Consider the following 23,430-nt stretch of genomic DNA (forward strand, 5'->3'; position numbering starts at 1 on the left):
AAGAGGTTTCAAATGTACGATTTTACAGCTATATAGACGATTAAAGAATCGTATTTGAAAGCCCACGACACGGAAGTTGCGTTCGGAGCGACGGAGTGTTATGTGAAGTGAAGATTGAAGACGTGATAGAAGATGGACGACTACTGCTATGCTAAGATGGCGACGTCCGCTAAAAGAGAACATGAAAGAGAATCAACTTCCAGCAAATCACCAACGGAGATAAAGACGAAAGATGAAGGTGAGTGACTTGAAGTTTTGTCCTTTGAAAACTATTTGAATTTCAAGCCCTTAAAGTCTACATGAGCCGACCTTGTTGAAGAATGTAAAGAAAGAGCCGCCATGATTGTTAGCTTGAAGAAGGCAGTGGAGTTCACATCAGAGGAGATGAAAGAATGCAAAAGTCAACCAAAAACGATACAAATAATGATGTGAAAGAAGAGATGTTGGGGAAGAGTAAGAGATGTGAAGAGAAGACTGGACCACATGTCTACATCAACGTGCAGAGGATTGGAGGTAATAAAGAACAGGAATAATTTCATTACTGTCAATTTTGGATTATTGGGAAGTTCCCCACAACTGTCACAGCTCAGAAAGTCAAAGTTACCAAAGCAAGTTCCAGAATGAATCAATTAGGGCTGGGCGATATGGCCTTTTATTAATATTTGGATATGTTTAGGCCATGTCACGATACACCATATATATGTGGATATTTTGCCTTAGCCTTGAATGAACACTTGATGCATATAATCACAGCAGTATGATGATTCTATGTGTCAAAACATTCTTCTTCATACTGCATTAATATATACTCATTTTAAACTTTCATGCAGAGAGGGAAATCACAACTAAAAGTGTATTTATTAAAGAGTTATTAAGCAGTGGCACAAACATTCATGTCATTTCTAAAACAGAAAGTGCAAGATTGTCGGAGACATTTTAAAACAAGCTATGAGTGCACTTTTGTGCATGATGTCACTAAGATGACATATCAAAACAACACTAAATTAAAGTGCACTTTTTCTACAGAACGCCACTACAATAGTTTAAAACAAATAAAGTGCAATTTTGTGCATGATGTCACACAAGATATGTCAATAAGTGTCAAATAAAAATGAGCTGCGTAATAGGAAGTCAAATAGTGTATGTCCTTCACTATGTGGTAGGTTCCTGCGGACGTTATCTCCTTCTGTTGTTGAGTATTTGTTTCATACGGTGTTGATGTGGAAATGGTTGCTTGGGCATTTTGTGGGTGTGGCACCGAACAGAGATGTTGACATGCGGAGTTTCAAGCACTCTTCATTCTCTAGTGGGTGACTTTTCAAATGATGCTACATTAGCAGTGCTGCTACTTTTTGGAGCAAAGCTTTTGCCGCATATGTTCAACATCTTCCCGCTTGAAACCAAACCACCGCCAGACGATGGACCTTGAGCTGTTTTTCTTGGGAATTAATTCTTCCTTCATTTGTTACCAGATTCACAACTTCTTTCTCTCGTATTACCACCCACACCGCACCGCTAGCATCACAGCTAACGTTACCATGTCACTACATCTCTGCTCCGCGAGGGCGTATGACGTTGCACGCGCGACAGTATGTGACGTATGTAAGAAGGTGCGCTTGTTTTACGTCTCTGTGAGAAGGAGAGACAAGAAAGAGTGAAAAGAGCATGTAGTGTAATGCCCGCAGCTAAAAGCAACTGCGTGAGAACGTAGAATCGAATATCACGGTATAGTCATTTTCTATATCGCACAGAGACAAACCTGCGATATATCGATTATATCGATATATCGCCCAGCCCTAGAATCAATGTACATTTAACATCCCTTGTACTCATACTTGCCAACCTTGAGACCTCAGAATTAGGGAGATATTCAAAATATATATATATATATATATATATATATATATATATATATATATATATATACATATATATGTATATATGTATATATATATATATATATATATATATATATATATATATAATGTGTGTGTGTGTGTGTGTATATATATATATATATATATATATATACACACACATATATATGTATATATATATATATATATATAATGTGTGTGTGTGTGTATATATATATATATATATATATATATATATATATATATATATATGTGAAGAGAGGAGTGTGTCTCTCTGCCGCCATTTATTTACTGACGAAATACAAGCGGTCATGAAAAGAGAAATACAAACCTTGGCAAAAAGGATGGAATCCTTGGAGGATTTTAATTATTTTGTTTAATTTTGCAGAAAAAAGCAGATAACACGAGTGACACAAAACCACGTCATGGCTTTTAGAAACATTAAATAAAGGCTTAGTGGCCACATGCGTGGACAGCACCTTTTAGGTCTTATTTCCAAAATTGTGTACACTACTGAATTGGGGTCTTATGGCCACTTATGTGGACACTTATACTGCCATCTGGTGGTGTCAGAAGAGTATAACATACAATGGAATTTGGGAAAAAAAAGTGTAAAAATAAAAATGTGCATGTCACTACATATGAAGTACACCTTTGTGTACTTATGGACTAAGTACATCATATCAAAAGAGGATTTTTAGTTTTTATTCTAATTAGGGTCCAATAATCCCAAATAGCAAAGAGAAATAAGAAAAGCATGTAAACAAACAGCTTGGTGTCATGACGGGGGGTTTTCACAGCTTACTGCGAGGATTGTTCTCCCGGGATGCAATCTGACTTTTCCGGACAAGAGTAGCAGGTAGGAACATATTTATTTCCCAAAACTCAAAATAACAGGCAAAAAACTCTCCAACTGTGGCATGAAATAAACAAGACTTACGTAGAGGGTTGCGTGACAATAGCGTGAAGAAAACAACTAGCATAAACTATAGCATAGCAAGAAACAAACAACTAACATAACTATGGCATGGAACAACTATGAAACTGTGGCATGAAACCAATAACTAGCATAACTATAGAATCGCATGAAACAAGCAGCATGAACTATGGCAATGACGCCAGGACGACTAACTGGTAAAGACAGGCTTAAATAAGGGTCTCTTGATTAGAGCAGGTGCGTCCCGAACACCAGAGGCAGGTGAAACTAATAGGGTGCCATGATAACCAAAATAAACAAGGGTGCACAAAAACAGGAACTATGGAGTCTTAAAGGGGAACATTATCACCAGACCTATGTAAGCGTCAATAAATACCTTGATGTTGCAGAGAAAAGACCATATCTTTTTCTAACCGATGTCCGAACTCTAAATGGGTACATTTTGGCGAATTAAACGCCTTTCTATTATTCGCTCTCGGAGCGATGACGTCACAACGGGAAGCAATCCGCCATTTTCTCAAACACATTACAAACACAGAGTCGAATCAGCTCTGTTATTTTCCGTTTTTTCGACTGTTTTCCGTACCTTGGAGACATCATGCCTCGTCGGTGTGTTGTCGGAGGGTGTAACAACACCAACAGGGACAGATTCAAGTTGCACCAGTGGCCCAAAGATGCCAAAGTGGCAAGAAATTGGACGTTTGTTCCGCACACTTTACCGACGAAAGCTATGCTACGACAGAGATGGCAAGAATGTGTGGATATCCTGCGACACTCAAAGCAGATGCATTTCCAACTGGACTGGACAGATCAGCTTTCAGGAAAAGAGAGCGGATGAGGGTATGTCTACAGAATATATTAATTGATGAAAACTGGGCTGTCTGCACTCTCAAAGTGCATGTTGTTGCCAAATGTATTTCATATGCTGTAAACCTAGTTCATAGTTGTTAGTTTCCTTTAATGCCAAACAAACACATACCAATCGTTGGTTGGAAGGCGATCGCCGAATTCGTCCTCGCTTTCTCCCGTGTCGCTGGCTGTCGTGTCGTTTTCGTCGTTTTTGCTTGCATACGGTTCAAACCGATATGGCTCAATAGCTTCAGTTTCTTCTTCAATTTCGTTTTCGCTACCTGCCTCCACACTACAACCATCTGTTTCAATACATGCGTAATCTGTTGAATCGCTTAAGCCGCTGAAATCCGAGTCTGAATCCGAGCTAATGTCGCTATTGCTTGCTGTTCTATGTGCCATGTTTGTTTGTATTGGCATCACTATGTGACGTCACAGGAAAATGGACGGGTGTATATAACGATGGTTAAAATCAGGCACTTTGAAGCTTTTTTTAGGGATATTGCGTGATGGGTAACATTTTGAAAAAAACTTCGAAAAATATAATAAGCCACTGGGAACTGATTTTTAATGGTTTTAACCCTTCTGAAATTGTGATAATGTTCCACTTTAAAAACTGTTTTGATCCAAAAGCTATAACAGTGCTTAACAGCATAAATACATTTTCCTATACCAATCGTTGGTTAGAAGGCGATCGCCAAATTCGTCCTCGCTTTCTCCCGTGTCGCTCGCTGTCGTGTCGTTTTCGTCGGTTTCGCTTGCATACGGTTCAAACCGATATGGCTCAATAGCTTCAGTTTCTTCTTCAATTTCGTTTTCGCTACCTGCCTCCACACTACAACCATCCGTTTCAATACATTCGTAATCTGTTGAATCGCTTAAGCCGCTAAAATCCGAGTCTGAATCCGAGCTAATGTCGCTATAGCTTGCTGTTCTTTCCGCCATGTTTGTTTGTGTTGGCTTCACTATGTGACGTCACAGGAAAATGGACGGGTGTATATAACGATGGTTAAAATCAGGCACTTTGAAGCTTTTTTTAGGGATATTGCGTGATGGGTAAAATTTTGAAAAAAACTTTGAAAAATAAAATAAGCCACTGGGAACTGGTTTTTAATGGTTTTAACCCTTCTGAAATTGTGATAATGTTCCCCTTTAAAACTAACAGAAAATAACAAAAACATGATCCAGATCACAGATCATGACACTTGGGCCTTAAAGGCCTACTGAAAGCCACTACTACCGACCACGCAGTCTGATAGTTTATATATCAATGATGAAATCTTAACATTGCAACACATGCCAAGTTTACTAAAGTGCAATTTTAAATTTCGCGCAAAATATCCTGCTGAAAACGTCTCGGTATGATGACGTCAGCGTGTGACGTCGCGGATTGTGGAGGACATTTTGAGACAGCATGGTGGCCAGCTATTAAGTCGTCTGTTTTCATCGCAAAATTCCACAGTATTCTGGACATCTGTGTTGGTGAATCTTTTGCAATTTGTTCAATGAATAATGGAGACAGCAAAGAAGAAAGCTGTAGGTGGGAAGCGGTGTATTGCGGCCGACTGCAGCAACACAAACACGGCCGGTGTTTCATTGTTTACATTCCCGAAAGATGACAGTCAATCTTTACCATTGGCCTGTGGAGATCTGGGACAACAGAGACTCTTACCAGGAGGACTTTGAGTTGGATACGCAGACACGGTACTGTGAGTACGCATGCAGCTGCGGCTTCCAAACATTTGATCGCTTGCCCGTACGTGCGTGCCGCTATGTGCATGTCACGTAAATAATTCAATGTATACACCCTGATGATTATCTTGTGTGATGACTGTATTATGATGATAGTATATATGATAGTATATGTCTGCATCATGAATCAATTTAAGTGGACCCCGACTTAAACAAGTTGAAAAACTTATTCGGGTGTTACCATTTAGTGGTCAATTGTACGGAATATGTACTTCACTGTGCAACCTACTAATAAAAGTCTCAAAAAGTCTCACGTACGTAACTTTGGGGACTTTGGGGAAATATACAGTATGTGCTGTATGAACTTTGGTGAGGTGAACGGTACTTTGGGCTGTGGGATTGAGTGTGTTGTGCAGGTGTTTTAGTTGTATTGGCGGGTTATATGGACGGGAGAGGGGAGGTGTTTGTTATGCGGGATTAATTTGTGGCATATTAAATATAAGCCTGGTTGTGTTGTGGCTAATAGAGTTGATCTTGTGTTTATTTACTGTTTTAGTCATTCCCAGCTGAATATCAGGTCCCACCCGCCTCTCACAGCATCTTCCCTGAATGGCTCCCACTGCCCTCTAGTCCTTCACTCTCACTTTCCTCATCCACAAATCTTTTATCCTCGCTCAAATTAATGGGGAAATCGTCGCTTTCTCGGTCCGAATCGCTCTCGCTGCTGGTGGCCATGATTGTAAACAATGTGCGGATGTGAGGAGCTCCACAACCTGTGACGTCACGCTACTCGTCTGCTACTTCCGGTACAGGCAAGGCTTTTTTATCAGCGACCAAAAGTTGCGAACTTTATCGTCGATGTTCTCTACCAAATCCTTTCAGCAAAAATATGGCAATATCGCGAAATGATCAAGTATGACACATAGAATGGACCTGCTATCCCAGTTTAAATAAGAAAATCGCATTTCAGTAGGCCTTTAAGAGGTTGAAATTAATCAAGAAAATAAATGGTCGTTGTCCATAACAGTTTCATTTTTAGATCAAACAGAGTGAAAAATATGACAGTATCATGAAAAAGGACAAATCACCACTAGTACTTTGTTGCACCACCTCTGGCTGTTCTAACACTGGCAGTCTCCATTAGCTTGTTTTTTTCCTACTCATTTCCAGATACTGTATGTTGAAGTGTACACATGTGACCACATAATGCAACTTGTTAAACATGTCTGAAACAAATAAATCATAACCATCATCAGATCCTAACAAGACACAGCTGGCAACACTTTTGGCCTTTTGTGGACCACATCGTTTTTTTATGGACCTGGATAAAGTTAAAAGATTAAAGTTAAAGTACCACTGATAGTCACACACACACTAAGTGTGGTGAAATTACCCTCTGCATTTGACCCATCCCCTTGTTCCACCCCCTGGGAGGTGAGGGGAGCAGTGAGCAGCAGCGGTGGCCGCGCTCGGGAATCATTTTGGTGATTTAACTCCCAATTACAACCCTTGATGCTGAGTGCCAAGCAGGGAGGTAATGAGTCCCATTTTATAGTCTTTGGTATGACTAGGCTGGGGTTTGAACTCACGACCTACCGATCTCAGGGCGGACACTCCAACCACAAAGCCACTGAGCAGGGCATTGTGGAGGAAATAAAAACTTAAAAATTTTAGAAATAGGGTAAACAGTCATAATTGAATAAGAAAAGGCTGAAATGTTGAATGAATACACAAATATTTATCTTGAAATTAGGGATGTCCCGATCCGATATTTGGATCGGATCGGCCGCCGATATTTGCCAAAAAATGCGTATCGGCAAGGCATGGGAAAATGCCGATCCAGATCCAGTTTTTAAAAAAATCCGGTCCGTGTTTTCCAACGCACCGATTTAAATAATACAAATAATACTTTTCTGCTGCTCCCTAATTTCCGTTCCGCATTTTCCAGCACACCTTCAACACATCCACAGGTCTGTGGATTCTCACGCAGTTGCTTTTAGCTGCTGGCATTACACGACAGGCTCTTCTCACTCTTTTCTGTGTCTCCCTCTCACAGACAGCAAGCGCACCTTCTTACATACGTCACATACTGTCACGTCATACGTCACATACTGTCACGTCATACGTCACATACGTACACCTCCTCCCCGAGCAGAGAGGTAGCAGCATGTCTAACGTTAACTGTGATGCTAGCGCAGCCGTGTGACCTACGTTCCCTCTAAGGTGCGCGCCTGTGCGCATAGCAATTATATGCCACGCACAAAATCAAATAAAAAAATAAGCGCATAACAATTTTCGACACACGGACACGACAGAGAAAACAGTTTTCGTCATCATTGTTCAAATATTATAACGTCTGTCGAGACGCTTATCTCCATTCGGTGCCACACGCCCACACCATCAAAATGCAGAGGCAAAAATTTCCACATCAACACCGTATGAAAAAATTAGTGATTTTTTTAGTTGTGATCTCTGCATGAAAGTTTAAAAGTAGAATATATTAATGCAGTATGAAGAAGAATGTTTTAATGTAGACATGCAAGCCTTGAAAGAAAATTTTGAAAATCAAGACTACATTTCCTGCAAATGGGTGCATTTCTACCCTATATTTTAACTTTAGATTTATTCTCATATCAAACTCTTTTGGCTGTCTTTTTGACACTTACATCCGGCGCCCCCCTCCACACCCTGGATTATAAATAATGTAAATAATTCAATGTGATTATCTTGTGTGATGACTGTATTATGATGATAGTATATATCTGATAGTATATATCTGTATCATGAATCAATTTAAGTGGACCCCGACTTAAACAAGTTGAAAAACGTATTGGGGTGTTACCATTTAGTGGTCAATTGTACGGAATATGTACTTCACTGTGCAACCTACTAATAAAAGTCTCAATCAATCAATGAAAACACATAGAATCATCATACTGCTGTGATTATATGCATCAAGTGTTCATTCAAGGCTAAGGCAAAATATCGAGATATATATCGTGTATCGCAATATGGCCTTAAAATATCGCAATATTAAAAAAAGGCCATATCGCCCAGCCCTAGTTCAATGAAGCCATTTCTGTTTGTCATGTATAATTTTGTCTATTTTGTGTTTATCCTTGAATAAACAGGTCAGTTTCTTGTTACCAACCATTGTGTATTATTCAAACTCCCCTAATTCAGCTGGCTAGTTGTTATCAAGAGTACTAAAACCCTTTTCAACATGATTCTGACAACTAAGTAGGCTAAATAACTTTAAACTTTAATACATGCTCGGATAGGCCAGTATCGGTCAGTATCGGTATCGGTCAGTATCGGTATCGGATCGGAAGTGCAAAAACAATATCGGTATCGGATCGGAAGTGCAAAAACCTGGATCGGGACATCCCTACTTGAAATATATTTTCGTTGGAAATTTCACAATGACGCCAACCTCCACCACTCTTGTCTTTTGTAGTTTTAACCAAAAATTGAACATTTCAGACACAAATATCTGTATTGCAGCAAATAAATTCAAGGCTCAGACAAAGGGGGGTTGACTTTGAATTGTGTTTTGTCAAGTTACAGCCCTTGTGTGTAGTATCTGAATGTCCATCAAAACACATGTTTGATGTCTAAACTAAAGTGTGTTCGTAATGTTTGTGGTCCTCAGACGTCCAGCAGCTGATTGGTCATCCAGAAAGGTACTGCACTTTGAAACAGGAGTTGCCACAGCCATCCCACGTCAAAGAGGAAGAGGGGGATATTTGGAACGCTCAGGAGGGAGAGTTTCTTTTCGGGTCAGAAGGCGATGATCTCACCAAGCTGTTACTTACTGTTGTTTCTGTGAAGCCTGAAGATGATGAAGAGAAACCACAAGTAGACAACCTCTTAGCTCCACTATCAGATAATGAGGCTGAAGACAAAGTTAAAGAATCTTTGAGCTGCGTAACTAACTGTGAAGAACTTCCCTCTCAACTGCAAGAGGGGAGCTCCACTTTGAAGCAGGAGACGCTACAGCCACCCCATATTAAAAAGGAAAAGGAGGAACCCTGGATCACTCAGGAGGGAGAGTGTCTTCTAGGGTCAGAAGACGTTGATCCCACCAAGTTGCCACTGACTGTTGTGTCTGTGAAGAATTTAGACGATGAAGAGAAACCACAAACACATAACCTCTTAGCTCCACTGTCAGATAGTGAGGCTGAAGACAAGGTTGAAGAACCTTTGAGCAGCGATACAGACTGTGAAGATGACATTAGGACTAAAACCAAACACTCTGAATGCTCTAAAAAGGTGCTTGGTAAAAAAAGATTGAGCTGTTTGGTTTGTGGCACAAGATGCACTAAAAAGAGCCATTTGGCTCAACACATGAGAACGCACACAGGAGAAAGACCATTCATGTGTTCAGTTTGTGGCAAAAGCTTCACTTACAGGGGCAATTTAACTCAACACACGAGAACACATGGAGGAGAAAAGACATTTAATTGTTCAGTTTGTAGTAAAAGCTTTTTTCTCAAGGCTCATTTGACTGTCCACATGAGAACGCACACTGGAGAAAAACCGTTTATTTGTTCAGTTTGTGGCAAAAGATGTATGAAAACGAGCCACGTGACTGAGCACATGAGGACACACACGGGCGTAAAACCGTACATTTGTTCAGTTTGTGCTAAGGGCTTTATCCAAAAGAGCCATTTGACTGAACACATGAGAATCCACACAGGAGAAAAACCATTTAAATGCTCAAATTGTGGTAAGCGCTTTACTCGGAAGTGCAATTTGACTCAACACGTGAGAATCCACACAGGAGAAAAACCATTTAATTGCTCAGTTTGTGGTAAAGGATTTTCTCAAAACAGCAGTGTGACTCAACACATGAAAACACACACTGGAGAAAAACGATGATGTGTAACAGTTTGTGGTATAAGATTTCTTCATAAAGCAGACATGGTAAGACACAAAATAAAACACAATCCACTGTTAAGTTTGTGGTACATGCTTTATTCAGAAAAGTATTATTTCTTATGACATGAGAGCACACAAAAGAGAACAACTATAAAGTTTTAGTGAAAGCTTCTTGTTTACAAACTTTGACTCAACACATAATTAAAATCAACTGGAGTAAAATCAAATAAAATAAAAAACGTCAAATGTTCAGTTTGCGTTGAAAATGAACAAACATTCAATAAGGCTAATGTTTATTTACCTTTAGCAGTGCTGGTGCGAGCGTATTGAAATTATTTCCCGGTGGAAAAGTAAGTAAGATATCATTAAAAAATACGTAAATGTGTGGAGTGGATTCATACATTCTTAAAGGGGAACATTATCACAATTTCAGAAGGGTTAAAACCATTAAAAATCAGTTCCCAGTGGCTTATTTTATTTTTCGAAGTTTTTTTCAAAATTTTACCAATCACGCAATATCCCTAAAAAAAAGCTTCAAAGTGCCTGATATTAACCATCGTTATATACACCCGTCCATTTTCCTGTGACGTCACATAGTGATGCCAAGACAAACAAACATGGCGGAAAGAACAGCAAGCTATAGCGACATTAGCTCGGATTCAGACTCGGATTTCAGCGGCTTAAGCGATTCAACAGATTACGCATGTATTGAAACGGATGGTTGTAGTGTGGAGGCAGGTAGCGAAAACCAAATTGAAGAAGAAACTGAAGCTATTGAGCCATATCGGTTTGAACCGTATGCAAGCGAAACCGACGAAAACGACACGACAGCCAGCGACACGGGAGAAAGCGAGGACGAATTCGGCGATCGCCTTCTAACCAACGATTGTTATTTGTTTGTTTGGCATTAAAGGAAACTAACAACTATGAACTAGGTTTACAGCATATGAAATACATTTGGCAACAACATGCACTTTGAGAGTGCAGACAGCCCAATTTTCATCAATTAATATATTCTGTAGACATACCCTCATCCGCGCTCTTTTCCTGAAAGCTGATCTGTCCAGTTTTGGAGTTGATGTCAGCAGGCCAGGGAAGCTAGGGTCGATATTCTTCTCTTGATCATCTTCGGTGGCATAAGGGACAGTGTGAGCCAAGACATCCAGGGGGTTTAGCTCGCTCGTCTGCGGGAACAAACTGCCGCCATTGCTTACCGTGCTACCGAGGTCCTTTGTCCCTGAATTGCTCACACACTCCGGCAGATTCAATGGGGGTCTGGCGGCAGATTTCTTTGACTTTATCGTTGGAAATGCATCTGCTTTGAGTGTCGCAGGATATCCACACATTCTTGCCATCTCTGTCGTAGCATAGCTTTCGTCGGTAAAGTGTGCGGAACAAACGTCCAATTTCTTGCCACTTTCGCATCTTTGGGCCACTGGTGCAACTTGAATCCGTCCCTGTTCGTGTTGTTACACCCTCCGACAACACACCGACGAGGCATGATGTCTCCAAGGTACGGAAAACAGTCGAAAAAACGGAAAATAACAGAGCTGATTTGACTCGGTGTTTGAGAAAATGGTGGATTGCTTCCCGATGTGACGCCACGTTGTGACGTCATCGCTCCGAGAGCGAATAATAGAAAGGCGTTTAATTCGCCAAAATTCACCCATTTAGAGTTCGGAAATCGGTTAAAAAAATATATGGTCTTTTTTCTGCAACATCAAGGTATATATTGACGCTTACATAGGTCTGGTGATTATGTTCCCCTTTAAGAAGAAATATTTTCACAAGATTTAAAAGAATCAACATCACCAATGGTGGACTTTTCCAAACGTATCTGGTCGATCACATTTCCTTCTCATCACACAAAGAGTAGAAGTACAAAATCATGGAGACACATCATTTCTTTACATCTGGATGGAACATGAGTTAAATGTTCTTGCATAAAAGACAAAGTTGGACTTATTTGTGCACCACTTAGTCAAGTATTTAATGAGAGCTGTGACATACAATGATACTTTGTGTTGTCAGGTAATTTGCTTATAATATATACTGTATATGAAATATCAACCAATCAATCAATCAATGTTTATTTATATAGCCCTAAATCACAAGTGTCTCAAAGGGCTGCACAAGCCACAACGACATCCTCGGTACAAAGCCCACATAAGGGCAAGGAAAAACTCACCCCAGTGGGACGACGATGTGAATGACTATGAGAAACCTTGGAGAGGACCGCATATGTGGGTAACCCCCCTCTAGGGGAGACCGAATGCAAAGGATGTCGAGTGGGTCTGACATAATATTGTGAGAGTCCAGTCCATAGTGGATCCAACATAATAGTAAGAGTCCAGTCCATAGTGGGGCCAGCAGGCCTAGTTTAGTTTAGTTGATTTCCTGTCCCAAGCAAACTATTTTGCTGTCATCTATCATTTACGTCTGCAGTTTTAATGACATGGAAGTTTCAGTGTTTAATTAGATTTGGCTGTAAGGGACCTCTTATGCAGGAGACCATCCCGAGCGGAGACGGGTTTGCAGCGCAGAGATGTCCCCAACCGATGCACAGGCGAGCGGTCCACCCTGGGTCCCGACTCTGGACAGCCAGCACTTCATCCATGGCCACCGGACCTGTGTTGTGATTGAATGTAAATGTATCAATTATAATAAAGAATATGTTTGCTACACTTGGTAAATATTACTGACACAAATATTACCTGTGCACTGAGATTTTGGAAGTCTTACGCTCACACAATGTGGATTATGTTATGCAAATACGACACGTCATAAAAAATAAACAGAAAAGTGTTAGTTTAACAGCACTATCAATGACTATGTTGTAAAAATGAGCATACAGAATGGACATACTCTGAAATAAAACATGCATTATAAAATATATACAATATGGCATGAATATTGGGAACTTAGTAAAAGCTGAAGACAGCTAAAAGACGTGTGAGTAACGGCAGGAAGTTGAGCCTCAAACGTAGGTGAAGAAAACATAACACTTTTAAGTTCTCTATTACAGTGTTTTTCAACCACTGTACAGTCTGGTGTGCCGTGGGATATTATCTAATTTCACGTATTTGGGTTAAAAATATTTTTTGCAATCCAGTAACTATAGTCTGCAAATGATGTGTTGAGTGTCGGTGCTGTCTAGAGCTCGGCAGAGTAACCGTGTAATACTCTTCCATATCAGTAGGTGGCAGCCGGTAGCTAATTGCTTTGTAGGTGTCGTAAACAGCGGGAGGCAGTGTGCAGGTAAAAAGGTGTCTAATGCTTAAACCAAAAACAAACAAAAGGTGAGTGCCCCTAAGAAAAGGCATTGAAGCTTAGGGAAGGCTATGCAGAACGAAACTAAAACTGAACTGGCTGCAAAATAAACAAAAACAGAATGCTGGACGACAGCAAAGACTTACTGCGGAGCAAAGACGGCGTCCACAATGTACCTCCGAACATGACAATCAACAATGTCCCCACAAAGAAGGATAAAAACAACTGAAATATTTGTGATTGCTAAAACAAAGTAGATGCGGGAAATATCGCTGAAAGGAAGACATGAAACTGCTACAGGAAGATACCAAAAAATGAGGAAAAGCCACCAAAATAGGAGCACAAGACAAGAAGTAAAACACGACACACAAGAAAACAGCAAAAAACTCCAAATAAGTCACGACGTGATGTGACAGTTCATGACCTACTTTGAGCATACTTGCCAACCTTGAGACCTCCGATTTCAGGAGGTGGGGGGTGGGGTGAGGGGGGGGGGGCGGGGGCGTGGTTAAGAGGGAAGAGTATATTGACAGCTAGAATATATATATATATATATATCCTGAAAATATGCAAACAAAACTGTGTTTAGATAATTGATACTTCAAACTTGCATAAATAAATCTTAAGGAATATAACATAACTTGGCTTCGGAGAGCTTCAAAATGTAATGATTAAAATGCTAAAGTTGTTGATAAACAAGCAATTATTTTAATAATTAAATATGGTCATTTTAAATGAATTATTATGATCATTTAAAATTAATTATTTCAAATATGTTTATTTTAATGTATAATTCTATGGCTGGATGTAATAAGGGGTCAGAAAAAATACAAATAAAAATACAATTAATTTTTGATGTTTTTAGCAAAATATAGTGAAAAATTAGTTTAAAAAAAAAAAGTTTATAAATATATTTATTTTTAGGTAAGATAAACATAATAATACAATTTATCTCGAGTCTGGATGATTTAGTTCTTGTCAACCTGTTGTCCTCCCTTCATGAAAAAAGGCTGTCCTCACTCAGGTCCGCAAGGAGCTGAAGGGGGCGTGGCCTCCAGCTCCGGCTGAAAATCGGGAGATTTTCGGGAGAATATTTGTCCCGGGAGGTTTTCGGGAGAAGCGCTGAATTTCGGGAGTCTCCCGGAAAATTCGGGAGGGTTGGCAAGTATGACTTTGAGACAAGAGCTATATTGCTTGGTTATGATTTAAAGTCATATCCAACAATTGCGACAACAACTTTTTATTGTCAACTGAGTTTCGTTTTTTTTTAATGATTTCTGCTGGTGGCGTGCCTCCGCATTTTTTCAACTCCAAAAATGTGCCTTGGCTCAAAAAAGGTTGAAAAACACTGCACTTTTATACAGTATGACACATATTATATATTATATTATTATTATTATTATTATTATATTATATATATATATCAAAAGGAACAATATGAGTCAGTTAAGGAAGGCCAACCTTAGATAAAAGAGCTTTTACGGAGATCAGCAGACAAGAAACCTAAATACATTATTAGATTTATAAGAGAATATAGTTTTGTTTATTTTGTTTCCTGTCAAAACGCTTGTCGACACTCCAGCCCAGTTGGTGGCGGTAATGCAATTTACCGCAAAAAAAATAAAAGGGAAGAAGAAGACTTTTTGCGCATGGGCAAACGGATCGAGCAGCTCATTTCCAATCAAGATGGCGGACCGAGCGGCTGTTTACAATTTACGATTGAACAAATATGGAGTCTTAAATATTTCTATTTTCTAAAGCCCACAAAACAGAAGTTGAGTTTGGAGCGATGGACTTTTATCTGAAGTGAAGATTGAAGACGTGATAGAAGATGGACGACTACTGCTATGCTAAGATGGCGACGTCCGCTAAAAGAGAACATGAAAGAGAATCAACTTCCAGCAAATCACCAACGGAGATAAAGACGAAAGATGAAGGTGAGTGACTTGAAGTTTTGTCATTTGAAAACTATTTCAAGCCCTTAAAGTGTAAATGAGCCGACCTTGTTGAAGAACGTAAAGAAAGAGCCGCCATGATTGTTAGCTTGAAGAAGGCAGTGGAGTTCACATCAGAGGAGATGAAAGAATGCAAAAGTCAAATGAAGAAAGTGGAAGAGCAAAACAAGCGCTTGTGTGAATCAATCAATCAATCAATGTTTATTTATATAGCCCTAAATCACAAAAGTCTCAAAGGGCTGTACAAGCCACGACGACATCCTCGGTATCGAGCCCACATAAGGGACGTCGATGTGAATGACTATGAGAAACCGCATATGTGGGTAACCCCCCCTCTCTTGGGGAGACAGAAAGCAATGGATGTCGAGTGACATAATATTGTGAGAGTCCAGTCCATAGTGGATCTAACATAATAGTGAGAGTCCAGTCCATAGTGGGGCCAGCAGGAGACCATCTCGAGCGGAGACGGGTCAGCAGCGCAGATATGTCCTCAACCGATGCACAGGCGAGCGGTCCACCCCGGGTCCCAACTCTGGACAGCCAGCACTTCATCCATGGTCACCGGAACCGGAATAACCCGGCGAAGAGGCAAAGGGGAAGAGAAAAGAAACAGCAGATCAACTGGTCTAAAAAGGGGGGTCTATTTAAAGGGGAACATTATCACCAGACCTATGTAAGCGTCAATATATACCTTGATGTTGCAGAAAAAAGACCATATATTTTTTTAACCGATTTCCGAACTCTAAATGGGTGAATTTTGGCGAATTAAACGCCTTTCTAATATTCGCTCTCGGAGCATCGGGAAGCAATCCGCCATTTTCTCAAACACCGAGTCAAATCAGCTCTGTTATTTTCCGTTTTTTCGACTCTTTTCCGTACCTTGGAGACATCATGCCTCGTCGGTGTGTTGTCGGAGGGTGTAACAACACGAACAGGGACGGATTCAAGTTGCACCAGTGGCCCAAAGATGCCAAAGTGGCAAGAAATTGGACGTTTGTTCCGCACACTTTACCGACGAAAGCTATGCAACGACAGAGATGGCAAGAATGTGTGGATATCCTGCGACACTCAAAGCAGATGCATTTCCAACCATAAAGTCAAAGAAATCTGCCGCCAGACCCCCATTGAATCTGCCGGAGTGTGTGAGCAATTCAGGGACAAAGGACCTCGGTAGCACGGCAAGCAATGGCGGCAATTTGTTCCCGCAGACGAGCGAGCTAAACTCCCCTGGATGTCTTGGCTCACACCGTCCCGAAGATGATCAAGAGAAGAATATCGACCCTAGCTTCCCTGGCCTGCTGACATGAGTGTATGTCTACAGAATATATTAATTGATGAAAATTGGGCTGTCTGCACTCTCAAAGTGCATGTTGTTGCCAAATGTATTTCATATGCTGTAAACCTAGTTCATAGTTGTTAGTTTCCTTTAATGCCAAACAAACACATACCAATCGTTGGTTAGAAGGCGATCGCCGAATTCGTCCTCGCTTTCTCCCGTGTCGCTGGCTGTCGTGTCAGTTTCGCTTGCATACGGTTCAAACCGATATGGCTCAATAGCTTCAGTTTCTTCTTCAATTTCGTTTTCGCTACCTGCCTCCACACTACAACCATCCGTTTCAATACATGCGTAATCTGTTGAATCGCTTAAGCCGCTGAAATCCGAGTCTGAATCCGAGCTAATGTCGCTATAGCTTGCTGTTCTTTCCGCCATGTTTGTTTGTGTTGGCTTCACTATGTGACGTCACAGGAAAATGGACGGGTGTTTATAACGATGGTTAAAATCAGGCACTTTGAAGCTTTTTTTAGGGATATTGCGTGATGGGTAAAATTTTGAAAAAAACTTCGAAAAATATAATAAGCCACTGGGAACTGATTTTTAATGGTTTTAACCATTCTGAAATTGTGATAATGTTCCTCTTTAAAGGTTAGAGTATACAAATGAGTTTTAAAATGGGACTTAAATGTTTCTACTGAGGTAGCATCTCTAACTGTTACCGGGAGGGCATTCCAGAGTACTGGAGCCCCAATGGAGAACGCTCTATAGCCCGCAGACTTTTTTGGGGCTCTGGGAATCACTAATAAGCCGGAGTTCTTTGAACGCAGGTTTCTTGCCGGGACATATGGTACAATACAATCAGCAAGATAGGCTGGAGCTAGACCGTGTAGTATTTTATACGGCCGTATTGGCATGTGTTGCAATGTTAAGATTTCATCATTGATATATAAACTATCAGACTGCGTGGTCGGTAGTAGTGGCTTTCAGTTGGCCTTTAATGATGACTTCACATGAAATGATTACATATGGCTCCTTTAGTTGTGTTTCTTTGTATCCATTATAACCATATCCAATTGTGTCTACAATCCGCAAAGTATGTAAAAACACCGTCTAAACATCACACAATGCCACAACTTCAGTCAGCTATTTTGAATATTATGCTCCGAACACCTTTGGTCATTTCCGTAGATTCTACATCACTGGAGGAACGATTCTGCACTCTGACCATATTGTTAGATCAATCATACTGGAAATACGCACAAATGTGAAAGAGATGTGCTGTTTATCATTCACAATGCTTATGTAAGAGAAAAACACACATACTTGGCTTTTTTATGCATTTGAAATTGTAAATGAATGGCCAACAATTAAGTCAACAGATCGAGGGTCCTCTGTTGCGCTCATTATATTCTTTCTAAAACTGCCAACAATGCTCCATTTAAATGTCGGGACCTGAAAATGAACCAAATATGAGTGATATTGTTATTATAAGCTCTAACGCAGACTGACTATTTTGGTCGCATTGATAGCATACGTTGCTATTGTTGACACACTGAGCCGGCGGCTGCTGCTGCTTCGTCTCAAACTTGCTAAAAGTGAATTCTTGATTATAATTAATGCATCCCTCACCTGCTAGTAGACAAATATAGCCATGGACCGACAGACTGGTCGACTTTCACGTTCCCGAGGTGGCCAAAAAGACCCCGAATGTCGCATAATGGAAGAACTTTTTTGTAACCCTTCCTGAGGATTGCGATTGAATCTTTATCTAAATGGAATTATGTGAGTCGACATCCCAGCGAGGGTGGAAATATTACAGTAAGTGTTTGTTTTATTATGGTTTGTTATTGTTAGTTTGTATGTTTAGCACCTAGCAGTGCTGCTGATGCTAGTGTCACAATAAAGCTGCGTCCGGGTAGCAAGCGAAACCGACGAAAACGACACGACAGCCAGCGACACGGGAGAAAGCGAGGACGAATTCGGCGATCGCCTTCTAACCAACGATTGGTATGTGTTTGTTTGGCATTAAAGGAAACTAACAACTATGAACTAGGTTTACAGCATATGAAATACATTTGGCAACAACATGCACTTTGAGAGTGCAGACAGCCCAATTTTCATCAATTAATATATTCTGTAGACATACCCTCATCCGCTCTCTTTTCCTGAAAGCTGATCTGTCCAGTTTTGGAGTTGATGTCAGCAGGCCAGGGAAGCTAGGGTCGATATTCTTCTCTTGATCAGCTTCGGTGGCATAAGGGACGGTGTGAGCCAAGACATCCAGGGGGTTTAGCTCGCTCGTCTGCGGGAACAAACTGCCGCCATTGCTTGCCGTGCTACCGAGGTCCTTTGTCCCTGAATGCTCACACACTCCGGCAGATTCAATGGGGGTCTGGCGGCAGATTTCTTTGACTTTATCGTTGGAAATGCATCTGCTTTGAGTGTCGCAGGATATCCACACATTCTTGCCATCTCTGTCGTAGCATAGCTTTCGTCGGTAAAGTGTGCGGAACAAACGTCCAATTTCTTGCCACTTTGGCATCTTTGGGCCACTGGTGCAACTTGAATCCGTCCCTGTTGGTGTTGTTACACCCTCCGACAACACACCGACGAGGCATGATGTCTCCAAGGTACGGAAAACAGTCGAAAAAACGGAAAATAACAGAGCTGATTTGACTCGGTGTTTGAGAAAATGGCGGATTGCTTCCCGATGTGACGTCACGTTGTGACGTCATCGCTCCGGGAGCGAATAATAGAAAGGCGTTTAATTCGCCAAAATTCACCCATTTAGAGTTCGGAAATCGGTTAAAAAAATATATGGTCTTTTTTTCTGCAATATCAAGGTATATATTGACGCTTACATAGGTCTGGTGATAATGTTCCCCTTTAAAACACACCGGTGTAGTGAGTTTATGTAATTCACCCAAGGAACTTTAGTTATGTCGGACGGTTTTTCATGGGACAAGTTTACGCCGTTGTTGTTGCACGAGTGAGCCACGGATGAGGAGATGCTGCGCCGTTATTGATTGAAGTAAAGTGTGAATGTCATTAAAACAGTTAGCTCCGTCTTTTGACACTTCTTCCACACCCGTCCTTGCACGCTACACCGCTACAACAAAGATGACGAGGAGAAGACGCTGTCGAAGGTGAGCCACATAAATAAGACCGCCCACAAAACGGCGCATCCTGAAGCGACTGTCAGAAAGCGACTTGAAGATGATGTGTAAAACATCATCCGTGCAACATTTTGACCAAAGAACCACCATTACATGTTATGTAGACTACAAGGAAGTCTTTTATATTTAGAAAAAAAATCCTAATATGACCCCTTTAATGTGGTTTATAATCCGGTGCGCTTTATGTATGAAAATAGACCTGAATTGACCCGCTCATCAGCAGTGCGCCTTATAATCCGGTGCGCCTTATGGTACGAAAAGTACGGTAATAAATAAAGCTAGCACGTACCTTGTGGACGTGATAGCCACATGTAGCTTCCCTTACAGACAAAAACAGTTCTGAGCTACCTCGTTTTTTTAAAAGACAAAATGAAATAAAATGTCACATTGGGAGTCTGATTGCCAGAAGCGAGGCAGACAACCGGCGAGACAACCAAGACAAAGAACACACAAAATGAAAAGTCGAAGGACAATGAGTTTGATAAGTGAGCGATCAGACAGGCTGGGGTGGATTGCAACATCCACTATCTCCATGCCGTCCTCCATCTTGTAAACACGGCAGCGTGCAGCAATTTTATTTTGTCAAGTTACATCCCTGGAGTGTAGTGTCCGAATGTGCATCAAAACAGATGTTTGATGTCTGAACTAAAGTTTGTTTGTGTTCCTCAGAAATCCAGCAGCTGATTGGTCACCAAGAAGATTTTCCCTCTCAGCCACAGGGGGGGAGTTCCACTTTGAAGCAGGAGATTTCACTTTACCCCCAGATGAAAGAGGAAGAGGAGGAAATTTGGATCACTCAGGAGGGTGAGTGCCTTTTAGGGCCGCAGGAAGGTGATCTCACCAAGTTGCCACTGACTATTGTCTCTGTGAAGACTGAAGATGATGAGGAGAAACCACAACTAGACAACCTCTTAGCTCCACTATCAGATAGCGAGGCTGAAGACGAGGTTGAAGAAACTTTGAGCAGCGATACAGACCGTGAAGGTGACATGAGGACTCACACTGACAACAAACACTCTGAATGCTCTACAAAAAAGGCCAGAAAAAAAAGTTTGGACTGCTCAGTTTGTGGTACAAGATGTGCTAAAAAGAGCCATTTAACTGAACACATGAGAACACACACAGGCGAAAAACCGTTTATGTGTTCAGTTTGTGGTAAAAGTTTCACTTACAGGGGCAATTTAACTCAACACATTAGAACACACAAAGGGGAAAAACCATTTAATTGTTCAGTTTGTAGTAAAAGCTTTTCTCTGAAGGCCCATTTGACTCAACACATGAGAACGCACACAGGAGAAAGACCATTTATTTGTTCAGTTTGTGGCAAAAGATGCACTAATAAGAGCCACGTGACGGAACACATGAGAACACACACAGGTGAAAAACCATTTATTTGTTCAGTTTGTGGCAAAAGCTTTATACAAAAGAGCCACTTGACCGAACACATGAGAACACACACAGGAGAAAAACCGTTTATTTGTTCAGTGTGTGGCAAAAGCTTTACTCGAAAGTGCAATTTGACTCAACACACGAGAACGCACACGGGAGAAAAACCATTCAATTGCTCAGATTGCGGTAAAAGTTTTTCCCAAAACAGCACTTTGACTCAACACATGAAACTACACACAGAAGAAAAAACATGAATATATACAGTTTATGGTAAAATATTATTCCCTAATGTAGACATGGTAAGACACAAATGAAAACTCAGGAGAAAAACAACAAGCTTTTAAGTTTGTGGTAAAAATATTTTGTTTTCCGAATACAATAGGGATGTAAAGATATGAACATTTTACATCACGGTTATAGTCACCAAAATGATTATGATTATCATTATTGTGGTATTGCTAAACATGCTCAAAAGGTACTTTTGATCAAGGTATTTGTTTAATGAATACTACAAATAGACACACTGTTAGATAAACACTATTTTGTATGTTTTAATGTTTTTTTGTGCTTCACTGATACTGTTTTCGATTTAGTATTTTATCTGTTTTAATGGCCAAGCCTTTATTGTTTGGTTAATTTTTATTTACCTTCAGCAGTGCCGATGCGAGCATATTTTAGAGGTTTCGTGGTGTAATACAAGCCAGACATAAAAAAATATGTGAATGCGATGGAATGGATTTGCATACACTGTTAAGAAGAAATTCTTTTCACCAGATTTAAAAGATTCAACATAACAAAAGTACACTTTTGCAACTATATAGTCGACCACACTTTCTTCTACTCTCCCAAGGAGTAGACGTACAAAAGTATTGAGGTATGCATCATTACTTTACATCTGGATGCTACATGATTTAAACATTAATCCATGAAAAAAAATGTTGGACTTATTTGTGCATCGGTACATATATTTAATGGACGTTAATGAGTGCAGTGCGATACGGTGATAGTGTGTGGATACAACATTGTATATGATATACAAGTTTAGTATTTGCAGTGAACTTTCTGTTCAAGTCAAATATTTTGCTGTCATTTTTAATTAATGTCGGCAGTTTTAATGAAGTAAAGTTATTGTTTTGTTTTAATGTTTAGTTAGATTTGGTTTAACACAGCAGCAACTTTTCTCTCTTTTTTTTTAAAGTGATAAAATGCAGAACTGGGTAAAACATATATGGCCTTATAATGTTGCACAATGTAATAATAATAAAAATAAATAAATAATAAAGTACCAATGATTGTCACACACACTCTAGGTGTGGTGAAATTTGTCCTCTGCATTTTACCCATCCCCTTGATCACCCCCTGGGAGGTGAGGGGAGCAGTGGGCAGCAGCAGTGCCGCGCCCGGGAATCATTTTTGGTGATTTAAACCCCAATTCCAACCCTTGATGCTGAGTGCCAAGCAGGGAGGTAATGGGTCCCATTATTATAGTCTTTGGTATGACTCGGCCGGGGTTTGAACTCACAACCAACCGATCTCAGGGCGGACACTCTAACCACTAGGCCACTGAGTAGTATAGTATGTACTATAGTATGTAGTATATTTCACCTCATTATGTAGTAATGCAACATTTTGTAATAATCAGCTCTATTTTATAATAAAAGGCCTGAACGCATTCTGTACTATTTTCTTTCATATTGCAAAAGATATATGGATGTTGCATTTTTTTTGGGGGGGGGGGTTGTAACAATTTGGGTGAATATGTGTTTAGTCGTCGAAAATAATACCATAATTAAAAAAACTTAAGAACAATATGAAATATTCAATTTTAATTAGAATACATTTAAAAAAAACTAGTAAGTAGTTTTCTTGTTCAAACTTAAATCAACTGTTAATGTATTGATTGTAATAAAGAATATGTTTGCAAGCTGGAAACAAAAGCACACAAATATTAGCATTTGCAAATTCCGCCAAGAATTGTGTGTGAATGCCCAATAATTGCAGATACGCAAGAGTGGAACTGAAATGCTTTAATGTCCAGGGTGAGTGGAGTGTGTGGTTGGTGGAACGGTTCGAATCGGTTGACAAATGTGGGATATGCAGAAGTTTGTATATTGCACATTTATTGTGA

At 40.2% G+C, this 23,430-nt stretch overlaps 2 protein-coding genes across 2 annotated transcripts; both read left to right on the top strand.

Annotated features, from left to right (window-relative positions):
• The first annotated feature begins 440 nt into the window (after nt 1–440).
• Nucleotides 441–10,317, top strand: LOC140676650 (uncharacterized). The gene is made up of 2 exons (XM_072915513.1): nt 441–513; nt 9,008–10,317. The coding sequence occupies exons 1-2, from the start codon at nt 441–443 to the stop codon at nt 10,234–10,236; spliced, it is 1,302 nt and encodes a 433-aa protein (XP_072771614.1). The 3' UTR covers nt 10,237–10,317.
• Nucleotides 10,318–20,586: 10,269 nt separating this feature from the next.
• LOC133619854 (uncharacterized) lies at nt 20,587–21,780 on the top strand. The gene has a single exon (XM_061981127.2). The coding sequence runs from the start codon at nt 20,678–20,680 to the stop codon at nt 21,554–21,556; it is 879 nt and encodes a 292-aa protein (XP_061837111.2). The 5' UTR covers nt 20,587–20,677; the 3' UTR covers nt 21,557–21,780.
• Nucleotides 21,781–23,430: the final 1,650 nt, after the last annotated feature.

This window comes from Nerophis lumbriciformis, linkage group LG20 (genome assembly GCF_033978685.3).
Source record: "Nerophis lumbriciformis linkage group LG20, RoL_Nlum_v2.1, whole genome shotgun sequence".
NCBI lineage: Eukaryota > Metazoa > Chordata > Actinopteri > Syngnathiformes > Syngnathidae > Nerophis > Nerophis lumbriciformis.

Coding starts and splice junctions, on each gene's coding strand:
- LOC140676650 (XM_072915513.1), top strand. CDS start 441: ATGTTGGGGAAGAGTAAGAGATGTGAAGAGAAGACTGGACCACATGTC. Junction 514..9,007: donor CAACGTGCAGAGGATTGGAG/GTAATAAAGAAC, acceptor TGTGGTCCTCAG/ACGTCCAGCAGCTGATTGGT.
- LOC133619854 (XM_061981127.2), top strand. CDS start 20,678: ATGAAAGAGGAAGAGGAGGAAATTTGGATCACTCAGGAGGGTGAGTGC.